The sequence below is a fragment of the Rhinatrema bivittatum genome, chromosome 9 (assembly GCF_901001135.1).
Source record: "Rhinatrema bivittatum chromosome 9, aRhiBiv1.1, whole genome shotgun sequence".
NCBI lineage: Eukaryota > Metazoa > Chordata > Amphibia > Gymnophiona > Rhinatrematidae > Rhinatrema > Rhinatrema bivittatum.
The window spans coordinates 266,929,777-266,944,643 of NC_042623.1; the positions used below are offsets into that span (position 1 = coordinate 266,929,777).

Sequence of the window (14,867 nt, forward strand, 5' to 3'; positions counted from 1 at the left end):
GAGGAGTATGAGAAGGAAAGAGGACTGGGAGAGGGAGGAGTATGAGAAGGAAAGAGGACTGGGGAGAGGGAGGAGTATGAGAAGGAGAGAGGACTGGGGAGAGAGAGGAGTATGAGAAGGAGAGAGGACTGGGGAGAGGGAAGAGTATGAGAAGGAGAGAGGACTGGGGAGAGGGAGGAGTATGAAAAGGAGAGAGGACTGGGGAGAGGGAGGAGTATGAAAAGGAGAGAGGACTGGGGAGAGAGGGAGGAGTATTGAGAAGGAGAGAGGACGGGGGAGAGGGAGAGTATGAGAAGGAGAGAGGACTGGGGAGAGGGAGGAGTATGAGAAGGTGACGAGAGGACTGGGGAGAGGGAGGAGTATGAGAAAGGAGAGAGGCTGGGGAGAGGGAGGAGTATGAGAAGGAGAGAGGACTGGGGAGAGGGAGGAGATATGATGAAGGAGAGAGGACTGGGGAGAGGAGAGGAGTATGAGAAGAGAGAGGACTGGGGAGAGGGAGGAGTATGAGAAGGAAGAGGACTGGGGAGAGGGAGAGTATGAGAAGGAAGAGGACTGGGGAGAGGGAGGAGTATGAGAAGGAGAGAGAGGACTGGGAGAGAGAGGAGTATGAGAAGGAGAGAGGACTGGGGAGAGGGAAGAGTATGAGAAGGAGAGAGGACTGGGAGAGGGAGGAGTATGAGAAGGAGAGAGGACTGGGGAGAGGGAGGAGTATGAAAAGGAGAGAGGACTGGGGAGAGGGAGGAGTATGAGAAGGAGAGAGGACTGGGGAGAGGGAGGAGTATGAGAAGGAGAGAGGACTGGGGAGAGGGAGGAGTATGAGAAGGTGAAAGGACTGGGGAGAGGGAGGAGTATGAGAAGGAGAGAGGACTGGGGAGAGGGAGGAGTATGAAAAGGAGAGAGGACTGGGAGAGGGAGGAGTATGAGAAGGAGAGAGGACTGGGGAGAGGGAGGAGTATGAGAAGGAGAGAGGACTGGGGAGAGGGAGGAGTATGAGAAGGAGAGAGGACTGGGGAGAGGGAGGAGTATGAAAAGGAGAGAGGACTGGGGAGAGGGAGGAGTATGAGAAGGAGAGAGGACTGGGGAGAGGGAGGAGTATGAGAAGGAGAGAGGACTGGGGAGAGGGAGGAGTATGAGAAGGTGAAAGGACTGGGGAGAGGGAGGAGTATGAGGAGAGAGGACTGGGGAGAGGGAGGAGTATGAGAAGGTGAAAGGACTGGGGAGAGGGAGGAGTATGAGGAGAGAGGACTGGGGAGAGGGAGGAGTATGAGAAGGAGAGAGGACTGGGGAGAGGGAGGAGTATGAGAAGGTGAAAGGACTGGGGAGAGGGAGGAGTATGAGGAGAGAGGACTGGGGAGAGGGAGGAGTATGAGAAGGAGAGAGAACTGGGGAGAGGGAGGAGTATGAGAAGGAGAGAGGACTGGGGATGGGGGGAGAAAAGGTAGAAATGATTGGGGATGGGATATAGGAAAGGGGGAAATCAGGAATCTGAGATGGGAGGAAAAGAGGGAGGGGATGGAAATTCTCAGATGGGGAAAGGGAGTAGGACATGTTGGGGGGTGGGTTCCTGGATCTGGGGCACAGAATCTGAGATCAAGGGCATGAGAACCTGAATTGCAGTGGGTAGGGGAGGGGGAGGAGGACTCTGGTCCTACTTCCCCTTACATCTCCTCTCTAACCTCTCTATCTGGCGCACACATACCAGCACCAATCCCTTCTCTCTCACACACACATACAAACCCTACCCTACCCTCTTCCCCCCATCTGATCCACTCTCATTCCTCAACCTCTCTTCTCACCCCAATGATCCCCATTCAGCCCCTCCTAATCTTACCAAAATGATCCCCCTTTGCTCTCTGTGCTCCAGGCTCACTCTCCTCCCATTTTCTTTTGCTCTCTGTGCTCCAGGCTCACTCTCCTCCCATTTTCTTTTGCTCTCTGTGCTCCAGGCTCACTCTCCTCCCATTTTCTTTTGCTCTGTGCTCTAGACTCACTCTCCTTCCATTTTCTTTTGCTCTGTGCTCCAGACTCACTCTCCTCCCGTTTTCTTTTGCTCTCTGTGCTCCAGACTCACTCTCCTCCCGTTTTCTTTTGCTCTCTGTGCTCCAGGCTCACTCTCCTCCCATTTTCTTTTGCTCTGTGCTCTAGACTCACTCTCCTCCCGTTTTCTTTTGCTCTGTGCTCTAGACTCACTCTCCTCCCGTTTTCTTTTGCTCTGTGCTCCAGGCTCACTCTCCTCCCATTTTCTTTTGCTCTGTGCTCTAGACTCACTCTCCTCCCATTTTCTTTTGCTCTGTGCTCTAGACTCACTCTCCTCCCATTTTCTTTTGCTCTGTGCTCTAGACTCACTCTCCTCCCATTTTCTTTTGCTCTCTGTGCTCTAGACTCACTCTCCTCCAGTTTTCTTTTGCTCTCTGTGCTCTAGACTCACTCTCCTCCCATTTTCTTTTGCTCTCTGTGCTCCAGGCTCACTCTCCTCCCATTTTCTTTTGCTCTCTGTGCTCCAGGCTCACTCTCCTTCCATTTTCTTTTGCTCTGTGCTCTAGACTCACTCTCCTCCTATTTTCTTTTGCTCTGTGCTCTAGACTCACTCTCCTCCCATTTTCTTTTGCTCTGTGCTCTAGACTCACTCTCCTCCAGTTTTCTTTTGCTCTCTGTGCTCTAGACTCACTCTCCTCCCGTTTTCTTTTGCTCTCTGTGCTCTAGACTCACTCTCCTCCCGTTTTCTTTTGCTCTCTGTGCTCCAGGCTCACTCTCCTCCCATTTTCTTTTGCTCAGTGCTCTAGACTCACTCTCCTCCCATTTTCTTTTGCTCAGTGCTCTAGACTCACTCTCCTCCCATTTTCTTTTGCTCAGTGCTCTAGACTCACTCTCCTCCCATTTTCTTTTGCTCTGTGCTCTAGACTCACTCTCCTCCCATTTTCTTTTGCTCTCTGTGCTCCAGGCTCACTCTCCTCCCATTTTCTTTTGCTCTCTGTGCTCCAGGCTCACTCTCCTTCCATTTTCTTTTGCTCTGTGCTCTAGACTCACTCTCCTCCATTTTCTTTTGCTCTGTGCTCTAGACTCACTCTCCTCCCATTTTCTTTTGCTCTGTGCTCCAGTCTCACTCTCCTCCCGTTTTGTTCCCTGCATGCTGCCTGGGAGGGGAGGGGAGGGGCTGGATCAGGAAGCAGAGGGCTGTTCTCTGCCCAGTGAGATTCAGCACAGCTGGAAGGCAGTAAATCTTCAGCCAGCCTGCTGCCCCCTCCCAAGATGTTTTGCTGCCCTAGGCACAGGCCTAGTGGGGTTATTGACAAATCCAGGCCTGCTTACAGCTCCAGACTCCTCTCCCTCAAGCCTTAAATGAGGGCGTGTATATCTGCTGATTCACTCCTCAGTGAATTCAGAAAAGAAAGATGCATTTGTTTACCTTCCCAATTAAAAAGCCAACACTTTTTGTCCTAACTAGACTCTCTCCTGGTGGTTTTTGCTGGGACCAAAACCGTGGCTGTTTAATTAGGAATATAAACAAATATACCTGCTTTTCTGCATTCGCCGTGATGCTGCTTTTGTTTTTAAGTTCTTTACCAAGCCAGAGTTTACCACATGCAGAGCCAGTCAGCAGAGGTTTTTCTTCTTTGCCTTATGGGGCCTTTTTGATAATGGTGGCTTTTTCTTAATCACCTCTGTGTCGATTAGGGCCACTCCTCTAGACATCCTACACAAAATTCTTCAGAAACCTTTACTACTTACTGTCCGATCTTCCAAATACATAGTTTTTGATAAAAAGTCAATTCCGATGGTAGCCTGTGAAAATGGACAAAAAACAGAAAACCAGAGAAAGAGTTAATGATTTTTTTTAAATCAAAGATGCTTTTACATTCATCTTCAGCTGTCCCACTGGATGCTCACCATGAATCCAGAGCAGCTTATAATAAACTGGGAGATTATTCTAACAGCACCTAAGCCAGCATACATGAAGCAATGCGCACACTATTCAGGAAGGTGCGAGATTTGATAAGGCTCGTTTATAGTTTACAGACAGACATGGCTTCACGGGGGGGAGCCTAAGTGGGCTTAGCAAAGAGAAGTCTTGCTTTACCAATCTATTAGATTTTTTTTGAAGATGCAAAACAGGTGGCTAAAGGTCAGCCAGTTGATATCGTGTATTTGGATTTTCAGAAGGCATTCGATAAAAGAAAGACCCCTCAGGAAATTTAAAAAAGTCATGGGATTGGGGGCAGCTTCAGGTCTCTGCAACTGGACAACAATCTTTGAGTTCTAAAAATTAATCTTATTTATATTTTCCTCTGCAACTGGACTACAATTTCTAAGTTCAAAATTCATTTTATCTTATTATTTATATTTGGCATGGTTAATATGTCACTATATCCAAGTTAAATATTTAAATTATACAGTTTATATTACATAATTTTATTAATTACAAGTAAAACTATTCTATATTATTTATTATCATTATTTTAAATTGTCATCCAGTTATAATGTTCCATATGTACCACTGTTCTATGTAAAGCCCCCTTATCTCTGTTGGGCAGTTTATCGTTATATGTAAACCGGAGTGATTTATAGTCTCTATAAGAACCTCGGTATATAAAAATTAAAAAAATAAATAAATAAATAAATAAAAAAAAACCAACCCAGGGGTAGAACTAAATGGTCAGTTTCCCAATGTAGAAAGATCAATCGTAGGGTGCCCCAGGAATATCTACTCGGACCTCTGCTGTTTAGCATATTCATAAGGGTCTGGAAAAGGGAGCAATGAGTGAGGCAATCACATTTTTTAGAAAACACAAAATTATTCAAAGTTGATAAAAAAGCAGCAGACTGAGGAATCACAGAAGGATCTTGCAAGACTGGGAGACTGGGCATCTAAATGGGAGATGAAATTGTTTGTTAAAGTTCAACAAGGTTACATTCAACAGTGACATAACAAAATACCATGTTTTCCTCCCTTTCACGTCAGCATCAAACTCATACATATGACAGCAAAAAGAATATCACTAGTTTAACCTTATGTGGTCATCAGCCGCCAGACTCACTATATACTATCGTTATCAAATTCAATTCAGGTTCCTCTACTAAAGTAACTCGCTATTAAACACTAAACTCTTTGCTGGAGGCGAGAGAGCAGTCGTATAACTAAGCCAGATTTCCAAAAGCTCATCATATTTTTAATGGCTTGAATACTTCGCAGTTAAATATTCAAATATCAGGAGAGACGGGGAGGCAAGATGTTGGCATGAGCCGATCCTTGCTCCCACGGGAAAATAAGGCCTCACCCCTGGGAGCCTTCGCTTACCCCTGGCCAACGCTCCATCACAGAGTCTGTGGTCTCTGCTGCGATGGAAGGGGCATTGAGGCCCATAGCTGGGTCCAGTGAGGGAGAGCTGGCCTCGGCTGGGGAGGAGGTATCCTTCAGCCCTCTCGACATGCGATTACATCCGGCTCAAGGCGACTCTACCAGCGTCGCCAACCAATGAGGTCACCCCCCCCCCAGGATAGAGTCGTCTATGCTGTTTTGACCAATATTTCTGGGCCTGCTGGAGAAAGTTCTGGGATTGTTCCGAGTCAAATCAGAGGAGCGCTGCTGAGTGTAAGACTTTGGTTTTTCTCTCCCCGGCAAGTTTTATTTCCTAGAAACCGTAGGTGGTGACCTTGGATTCACCGTGGGCGAGCTTTTTCTGCAATCATGGCTAAAGCGGACACTTTAAGGGAAATTTTAAAAGCCCTATGAGCGCCGAAGCCAGGAGGTACGTGCAGAAAGTGGGGCCGGCGCGCAACGAGAGTGCGCACATATCTCCTGGTACACGCACAAAAATGGGTGCGGCATGGGTGTTCCTAGATTTCTCACTGAAATCCGTGCAAAGGCGCACGCCGGGGTCCCCAGCTGCGTAACTTTACTTCTGCTGTGAATGGCAAGTCCTGAAACAAAAAAACCCACCAAACAGGTCAGCAGGGTTTTAAGGGTAAAAGGTAGGCTAATTAACTAGGGGGGTAGGAAGTCCTATCTTTTAACTGGGTGAACTGGGGAAACTGGTAATCACGTCGGCGTACATATGTACCAAAAGGTCCCCCACTTACGAGGCAGAGGCGACATTTGAGCACACATGCGTGTGTCCATATAAAATTGCGCTTACTGCCATTTTATATCATGCGCGCATATATGCGATTCCGTTATAAACTGGCCGCATCCATTAGCATACGCCAGCATATGCGCGTGCACGTGCACCCGCACGGCTGTTTAAAAGTTACCGTCCCTTTCTAGTAAAATGGATGCCCTTGTCTCAGATCAAGCACTTAAATATCGTGAAACTACTAACAAGATTTCAGCCCTGGAACAAGACGTTTCTTCTCTAAAAACTGTTCAAGCTACCTTTCTTCAAGAGCATGGGATCCTTAACCAGAGGGTGGAATCTGAGAATAATTTAAGACATTTAAATCTTCAATTTCAAAATTTTCCCAGGGTGAATCTCCATGTTTTATTCTCCAAAGATATCTCCTTGCTGATAATGTTCCTTCTTTTAATAAGGTCTACTTATTTACCATCTGACAATAGGAACCCTGTTACTGAGTCTTTAGATATTTTTGCTTTTTTGGAAACCTCTTTGGAACTTTCAGAAAGGGCTACGTTGTTAGCATTTTTTTTTTTAATATGATTTAAATTTCATTATGAAAAGTTATTTTAGGAACTTCAGTTCCTTATTTATGGATTTAAAGATTAGGATATTTCCAGATGCCTAGCGCCTCCCAGGAGAGAAGATGAGGCTTTTTGGCTTTGCAACAAGATGTTCACGTTTTGGGGGCCAAATTTTCATTGAGGTACCTATGTAAATGCTTAAGTATACTAATGACACTTTTCTTTTTTTTTTTTTTTACCTGAGCAGCTTAAAATCTTTATTGACTCAAAAAAGCTCTTCCACCCACAGGTGTCCAAGTTGTGTCTTAACCGTGAGCGTCATTAGGAATGTTAGCAGAATTCTCATGTTTTATTCCTCCCTCTCTTACGTGGGCTAAAGAAATGATTTTTGTGTTTCTTCGAGTTTATATGTTTTGTTGTGTTCGTGGACCCTTGGGCCGGCTAGAGTGAGAGATGTAGCTACTGCAGGAAGGCCTGCAGTGATGCTCGTAGCCGGGAGGTGAATAAAGACCAGGAGACCTGACAGGTCCTTCACCTATACCAGCCCTTAGGTACTGAGAGGGCCAGCAGGACTTAGGAGGTCTCTTGGAGACGAGAGTAGTAGTGAGCAGTCCAAATCGTGACAGGCGGAAGACAAGAAGAGTCAATGACAGTCCAGAGGTTCAAGGCAGGCGGCAGACAAGAAGGAAGTCAGGAGACTAAGCTGAGGTCAAACCAAGGAATCAAGCCAAGGATCAGATACAGAAGCAGGAGCAAGGCACTGAGCAGGAACAAGGCATGGAACAGGAACAGCAACTGAACTTTCAGGAGAGACAACCTGTTACTAAGGCAACTCTCCACAGCAGCTACCAGGTTTAAATACTCCCTCCTTTATGAGATCATCCTCTGTTGCATCACTGCCCCTTAAAGGGGCGGAGTTTCCTATGCGTGTCAAGGAGGAGCCCTTGCTGAAGGAAGCAGGACATAGTCGGCGGCCATGCGGCAGGCTCTGGGAGGCCTTCCACAGTGCGGAGCGTGAAGAGGAGCATCTGAGCCAGTAGGGGGGGGTCACGTTGGGATCTGCTGCCACGGGCGTGGCTCGTGGGCACTGCGCCCACGAACCGTAACAATACCCCCCCTCTTATGCCCCTTCCGAGAAGGACCAGACTTGCCAGGATATGTCTGACGAAAGTGCTGGAGCAATGCCTTGTCAAGAATGTTGGAGGATGGTTCCCATGAGTTCTCTTCAGCACCAAAGGCTTCCCAAGCAATCAGATATTCCCAGCGTCTATGGTGCCGGCGGACATCAAGAATTTCCCGAACCTGATAAACAGAGTCATCATCAGACACCACGGCAGACGGTTCAGATGGGGCCGCATGGAAGGGAGAGAGTACTAACTGTTTTAAAAGGGATACATGGAAGGAATTATGCATCCGGAGGCTTGTGGGAAGCCGCAGGCGATCAGTAATAGAGAAAGGTCCAATGTACCTGGGAGCGAGCCTCATTGAGGGAACCCTCACGCAGATGTGGCGGGTACTGAGCCAAACACGGTCTCCTGTGTTGAACAGTGGGGCTGGTCGACGGTGCTTATCCGCCATATATTTGGCAGCCCGGAGTAAGTTGGAGTTAGTATCGTCCCATAGGGCATGTAGTTGTTCGGCCGTAATTTGAGCTGCTGGGGAAGTTACAGAAAGTGGCAGTGGCAGCGGCGGTCTCGGAAGTTTGCCATATACAATTTGGAAGGGAGAATTCCCAGTAGTGGAATGTATGTGGGAGTTATGTGAAAATTCCGCCCAAAGCAAGAGTGTGGTCCAATTGTCCTGACGGCAGATGAACGTCTTCAAACCCCAGTTGACACGTTCCGCTTGTCCATTTCCCTGAGGATGGAATGCTGTGGTAAAGTCCAACTGTATTCCGAACCTTTTACACAGTGCCCCCCAATATTTGGCTGTGAATTGAGGACCTCGGTCTGATGTTATGTGTAATGGGAGGCCATGCAGCCGGAACAAGTGTAGGGTGAACAGACGTACCAGCTCAGGAGCTGATGGAAGCTTGAGCAACGGAATGAAGTGTGCCATTTTGGAAAGCCTGTCGACCACGACCCATATTACTTGATTCCCTGAAGACGTGGGTAAGTCCACCACAAAATCAGTATATATATGAGTCCAAGATTCTCGTGGTGGTGACAGAGGTTGAAGAAGCCCCCACAGTCGGCTGGGTAGTGGTTTTTGTTGGGCGCAAGTTGGGAAGGAGCTAACGTAGGCACGAACATCTTGCATCATATGAGGCCACCAGTAATAGCGGGATAAGAGTTCTAGAGTTCGTGCTCTCCCTGGGTACCCCGTGGAGAGGGAATTGAGCGCCCAAGAAAGTGCTTTGGCACGAAGGCAGAGTGGGACCACCGTCTTCCCTGGTGGTACAGTATCCATGATGGCTAATAGAATTTTAGCTGGATCCAGGACATAACTAGGTGAGTCTTGTGAGTCTTCGGATTCATACAGTCTGGAGAGAGCATCTGCTCGCACATTTTTCACCGATGGGCGGTAACGTAGTATGAAATCAAAACGGCTAAAGAACAAGAACCAGTGGGCTTGACGTGGGTTCAGTCGCTGTGCTTTGCTGAGATATTCTAAGTTTTTGTGGTCGGTGTAGACCGTAAAGGTATGCTGCGCCCCCTCCAGCCAGTGCCTCTATTCCTCAAGAGCCATCTTTATCGCTAGCAATTCTTTATAGCCAATTCCATAGTTCTTTTCTTCTGATGAAAACTTATGAGAGAAATAGGAGCAGAGAAGTAGAGTCCCCTGGTTAGAACGTTGACTAAGGACTGCCCCCACCGCAAGGTCAGAGGCATCCACCTCCACAATGAATGGCTGGGTTGGATCCGGATGATGGAGACAAGGTTCTTGTAGGAAGGCAGCCTGGAGTTCCTTGAATGCTTGAACGTCTTCACTGGGCCAGTGTTTAGGATCCGCACCCTTCTTGGTCAGGGCCATAATTGGCGCTACAATGTGAGAGTAGCAAGGGATGAAGTTTCTGTAGAAGTTGGCGAAACCAAGAAAGCGTTGCACTGAGCGAAGCCCCACCAGTTGCAGCCACTCCCGGATGCTGACTAGTTTATCCGGGTCCATTCGGAAGCCGGAGACAATGTAGCCCAAGAAGGGTAAAGACTGTTGCTCAAAAAGACACTTTTCGAGTTTCGTGAATAGACGGTTCTCTCTGAGACGATGGAGAACCCGGTGGACATCAGAGTGATAGGTGGCTAGATCCCTGGAATAGATTAGGATGTCATCCAAATAAACAATAACTCCCTTGTGTAGCATATCCCGAAATATTTCATTCATCAGATTCTGAAAAACTGCGAGCACGTTACAAAGTCCAAATGGCATCACAAGATACTCGTAATGACCGTCGCGCATGTTAAACGCGGTTTTCCACTCGTCCCCTGGCTTGATCCGGACCAAGTTGTATGCGCCCCGCAAGTCCAACTTGGTGAATACTCGGGCTCCATGAAGACGGTCCAAGAGCTCGAGAATTAAAGGGAGAGGATAGCGATCCTTGCGGGTGATGGCGTTGAGTCCCGGTAGTCTATGCAGGGTCAATGACCCATCCTTTTTGGATACAAAGGAAAAACCGGCACCAGCTGAGGACGAAGGAGGACGAATGAACCCCCGGTCCAGGTTCTCTTTTATGTATTTGGACATAGCTTGGGTCTCTGGCAAGGATAGCGGGTATACCCATCCTCGGGGTGGAACTGTATCAGGTAGCAAGTTGATTGCGCAGTCAAAGGGACGTTGCGCAGGAAGGGTCTCTGCAGTCAAAGAGACGTTGTGCCGGAAGGGTCTCTGCCTCCTCCTTGGAAAAGACATCTGAAAAGTCGGTGTATTGTGGTGGTAGTTGGAGGGTAGTAGTAGTAGCAGCAAGTTGAACCCGTGGTTGTGGCTTCTGGTGCAGGCAGGTAGTGAAACACTCAGAACCCCAAGCCGTGATTTGAAGAATTTTCCGGTCAATAGTAGGCGCATGTTTCTGTAACCAAGAGAGACCCAATACAACTGGGTGGACCGCCTTTTCTAGGATGAAGAAGGAAATTTCCTCCTTATGGAGGACTCCATAAGGAGGGTCACGGGGGCTGTGCAGGAGGCAACTCGACCTGGGAGTGGCTCCCCTTGAATGGACGAGATGATCAATGGTGGGCTGCGGCAGAGCACTGGAAGTTGCAGCTGGCGTACTAATTCCGCCAGGATGAAGTTTCCTCCAGCTCTGGAATCAATGAAAGCCAACGTCGTGAGCGAACCCCCAGAGAACTGAAGAGACAGGAAGAGTACACATTGGGGAGCAGGATTGATGCTGCCTAGGGTCAGCCCCCCGGAAACACCTAAACCCGGGAGTTTCCCGGACGCTCGGAGCACTGGGCCAACAGATGCCCTTTACCAACGCAGTAAAGGCATAGGCCCAACGTTCTTTGACACAGCTTTTCTTCTGCAGTGAGATGACTGCACCCCAGTTGCATGGGCTCCTCCCCGTGTTCCGGTGCACCCGTGGATGTCGCTTGATGAGCCATCGGGCGTGTGAAGAAGGGAGCCAGGGTAACAGGGCAACGAGCAGGCTTAAGTTCTCTTGCATGTTGCTGCAACCGCCGATCGATCTTGCCAGCCAGGTCAATGAGAGACTCAAGTCCATCCGGGCGGTCTCGGGCGACCAGTTCGTCCTTGATACAGGGATACAACCCCTCGAGGAAAATACTGCGTAGGCTGTCCTCACTCCAACCCAGTTCGGATGCCAAACTGAGGAATTCTACTGCAAATTCAGACAGCGGGCATGACCCTTGGCGGAGATGAAACAATTCGGAGGTGGCAGTAGATAAACAACCTGGCTCACAAAAACCTGACGGAAGGTCTGGATAAAGCGAGACAATTCTCAGAGAATGGGATCCCCGCGCTCCCACAGCGGGGACGCCCTGGCCAGGGCCTTGCCATCCAACAAGGACAGGATGAAGGAGGTTTTAACTTGATCCGTTGGAAACTGCTGCGCCTGGAGCGAGAATCAGATAAAGCAGTGGTTCAAAAACCCCCAGCACTGCTTTGGATCGCTGGCAAACCTAGGCAGGACCAGCATATGAGTCAGAGGAGAGGGAGCAACTGAAACCATGGGGGGAGGGGCAACTGCCCCCAGCCCTGGAGCAGATTCCAGATGACTGACAAAGCGCTCCACTATGGCGGACAAAGTCTCCAGACATTGTTGCTGCTGTTGTATTTGTTGGGCCATACCAGGATAGCGTGGAGGCCGGACAAATCCACTGGGTCCATGGCCTTAGCAAACTGTTGCGTTCGTGGACCCTTGGGGCAGCTAGAGTGAGAGATGTAGCTACTGCAGGAAGGCCTGCAGCGATGCTTGTAGCTGGGAGGTGGATCAAGACCAGGAGATCTGACAGGGCCTTCACCTATACCAGCCCTCGTTCCCCGCGGGTTGAGCCCTTAGGTACTGAGAGGGCCGGCAGGTCTTAGGAGGTCTCTTGGAGAAGAGAGAAGTAGTGAGCAGTCCAAGTCGTGGCAGGCAGAAAACAAGAAGAGTCAACGACAGTCCAGAGGTTCAAGGCAGGCAGCAGACAAGAAGGAAGTCAGGAGACTAAGCGGAGGTCAAACCGAGGAATCAAGCCAAGGATCGGATACAGGAGCAGGAGCAGGAACAAAGTACCGAGCAGGAACAAGGCATGGAGCAGGAACAGCAACTGAACTTTCAGGAAAGACAACCTGTTACTAAGGCAACTCTCCACAGCAGCTACCAGGTCTAAATACTCCCTCCTTTATGAGATCATCCTCTGTCGCATCACTGCTCCTTAAAGGGGCAAGGAGGAGCCCTTGCTGAAGGAAGCAGGACATAGTCGGCGGCCATGCGGCAGGCTCTGGGAGACCTTCCTCGGTGCGGAGCGTGAAGAGGAGCGTCAGAACCGGTAGGGGGGTCCCATCTGGATCTGCTGCCACGGGTGCGGCTTGCGGGCGCTGCGCCCGTGAACCGTAACATGTTTTGTGTTCTTTTTACTCATGATTCATGTTTCTGTACAAAGATTATTTTTTGAAAAATGATATTATAATTCCTTAAACAAATTAAAAAATATATATATTCAAATATCAGTAATTTATGTAATCTCAATTTCCACCGCGTAAATGTGAGTTGAGTTACATGCCAGAATTGTTTTCTTTGCTGTCAGAACTGCTTTCCTTGAGAATATTTGTCTTTCCAGGCCCCAATTCACCGAAAAATTCAAAGAGACAGGTATTAGGTAACACAAACAGTCAGCAGGGAGTAATCCTTTCAAGACATCAAATTACTTCAGTCCAGAACAATATTATTTCAGGATACCTCCAAAACCTATTGGAGCATTTAATACAGTTATCAGATTGAATCGAGCCCACGTTTGGGGCATATATAATTGTCTCAGAAATTTACAGCGTGTTTCTTGAAGAATAATGTTGTCTGAGAAGTCCTTAACCCATTATGTCCCAGTATCCTATTTGGAAGATAGCTTCTTAAAAAATGTGGGACATAATGGGTTAATCTGATTAAATTCTTCAATAGTTAAAATCAATGGATATCTCCACTTCTGTATTTTTTTCCCATTTACTCAAATAATTTAATGACTATCTTGTCATATTTTGTGAATTGCTTTAATTAAGGATGCACAGAAAGCCTCTTTTGCTGAGCCATCAAAAACAAACGTCTTCCTTAGGTTGCTTATTAGAAATGTCTTATCTTCCTTGAGAAGGCTTCTAGAGATATGGGTGCCCGCACTTCTCCCTTTTACAAACCCCACTTGATTTTGTGAAACAAGATCAGGCAATATTAAACCAAGTCTGTTTGCAATGATTTTTGCAAAATCTTTAGATCAAAGTTTAATAATGAAATGGGTTGATATGAAGATGAAATTTTAGGGTCCCTACCTGGTTTATGTGCTATGGTAATAAAAGCTCTCAGTCTGCACAGGGACGAATTCTTGGGTCATAAAATGTCTCCAGCAGCATCACAACTTGTTGCAAAAGTGTTTTTACAATATTCAACACTGTAACCATCCAGCTATGGAATCTTACAACTATTTTCCTTGTTTTAATCAATTCTATAATCTTTTGCAATATTACTGGTTTATTCAAACTATTTAATCGCTTCTCCGTAACTCTGGGTAATTTTACATTTTAAATTTTGAAAAATTCTTCCTTCATTGCAATTCTTATTATCCAGAGGCTGCAGCATTTTGGCAGGGCTTGTACTGTCACTAAAAACGCAATCTTTCCCCCCACCCAAGTACATGTGTATGTTCCCTGTCAGGGGACGCTGATAGGGATGTGCAGACATCATCATGAAATAAAAACAGAAATCGCTCCAAAGAAAGCAAAATATTTTGTGGTGTTCTTTTTCATTCGCAAAATAACCCAACACTCCTGAATGCACCACCTGCAAAATCTCATTCTTTGGACCACCCTCGGCATCTCTGCACAAACCTTTAGTAACAATAAACCAGTCTGTGTGTGTGTGGAATTTCTTTTATGAGACTCCACACACACAGATTGGATTACTGTCACCAAAGGTCCATCATCAAACAAAACAGCTCAGCAATCAGGGATTAAAAACTGCATAGCCCTTAGGGTTAAACTGTGTCATGAAGAATAATCCAACAGATGTCATGTTTCCTGTATCTAAAATTAAACTTCCAGTGCCATATAATCAGGGCCTGGTCCAAAGGACCCCACACACTTTGAACCTTTCACACACACACACACACACACACTTCCTCTGTGTCTCTCTCGCACGCTAACACACACAAGCTCTCACTCTCTCACACACTCTCATATATATATATATATATATATATATATATATATACATACACACACACACACAGGGGCGGATTTTAAAAGGAGCGCGAATAGCCTACTTTTGTTTGCGCTCCAGGCACAAACAAAAGTACGCTGGATTTTAGTAGATACGCGCGGAGCCGTGCGTATCTGCTAAAAACCTGGATCAGCGCGCGCAAGGCTATGGATTCTGTATAGCCGGCGTGCGCCGAGCCGCGCAGCCTACCCCCGTTCCCTCCAAGGCCGCTCCGAAATCGGAGCGGCCTCGGAGGGAACTTTCCTTTGCCCTCCCCTCACCTTCCCCTCCCTTCCCCTACCTAACCCTCCCGCCCGGCTCTGTCTAAACCCCCCCCTTACCTTTGTCGGGGGATTTACGCCTCCCTCCAGGAGGCGTAAATCCCCGCGCGCC

At 47.6% G+C, this 14,867-nt stretch overlaps 1 protein-coding gene across 4 annotated transcripts in view; it reads right to left on the minus strand.

The window, feature by feature from the left end:
* RAB6B (RAB6B, member RAS oncogene family) overlaps nucleotides 1–14,867 on the minus strand; it is a 166,470-nt gene that overhangs the window by 62,413 nt on the left and 89,190 nt on the right. For all 4 annotated transcript variants that reach the window (XM_029615189.1, XM_029615190.1, XM_029615188.1 and 1 more), the window contains exon 3: nucleotides 3,730–3,783. In XM_029615189.1, coding sequence (XP_029471049.1) covers nucleotides 3,730–3,783 — 54 coding nt within the window. The remainder of the gene's footprint in view (nucleotides 1–3,729; nucleotides 3,784–14,867) is intronic.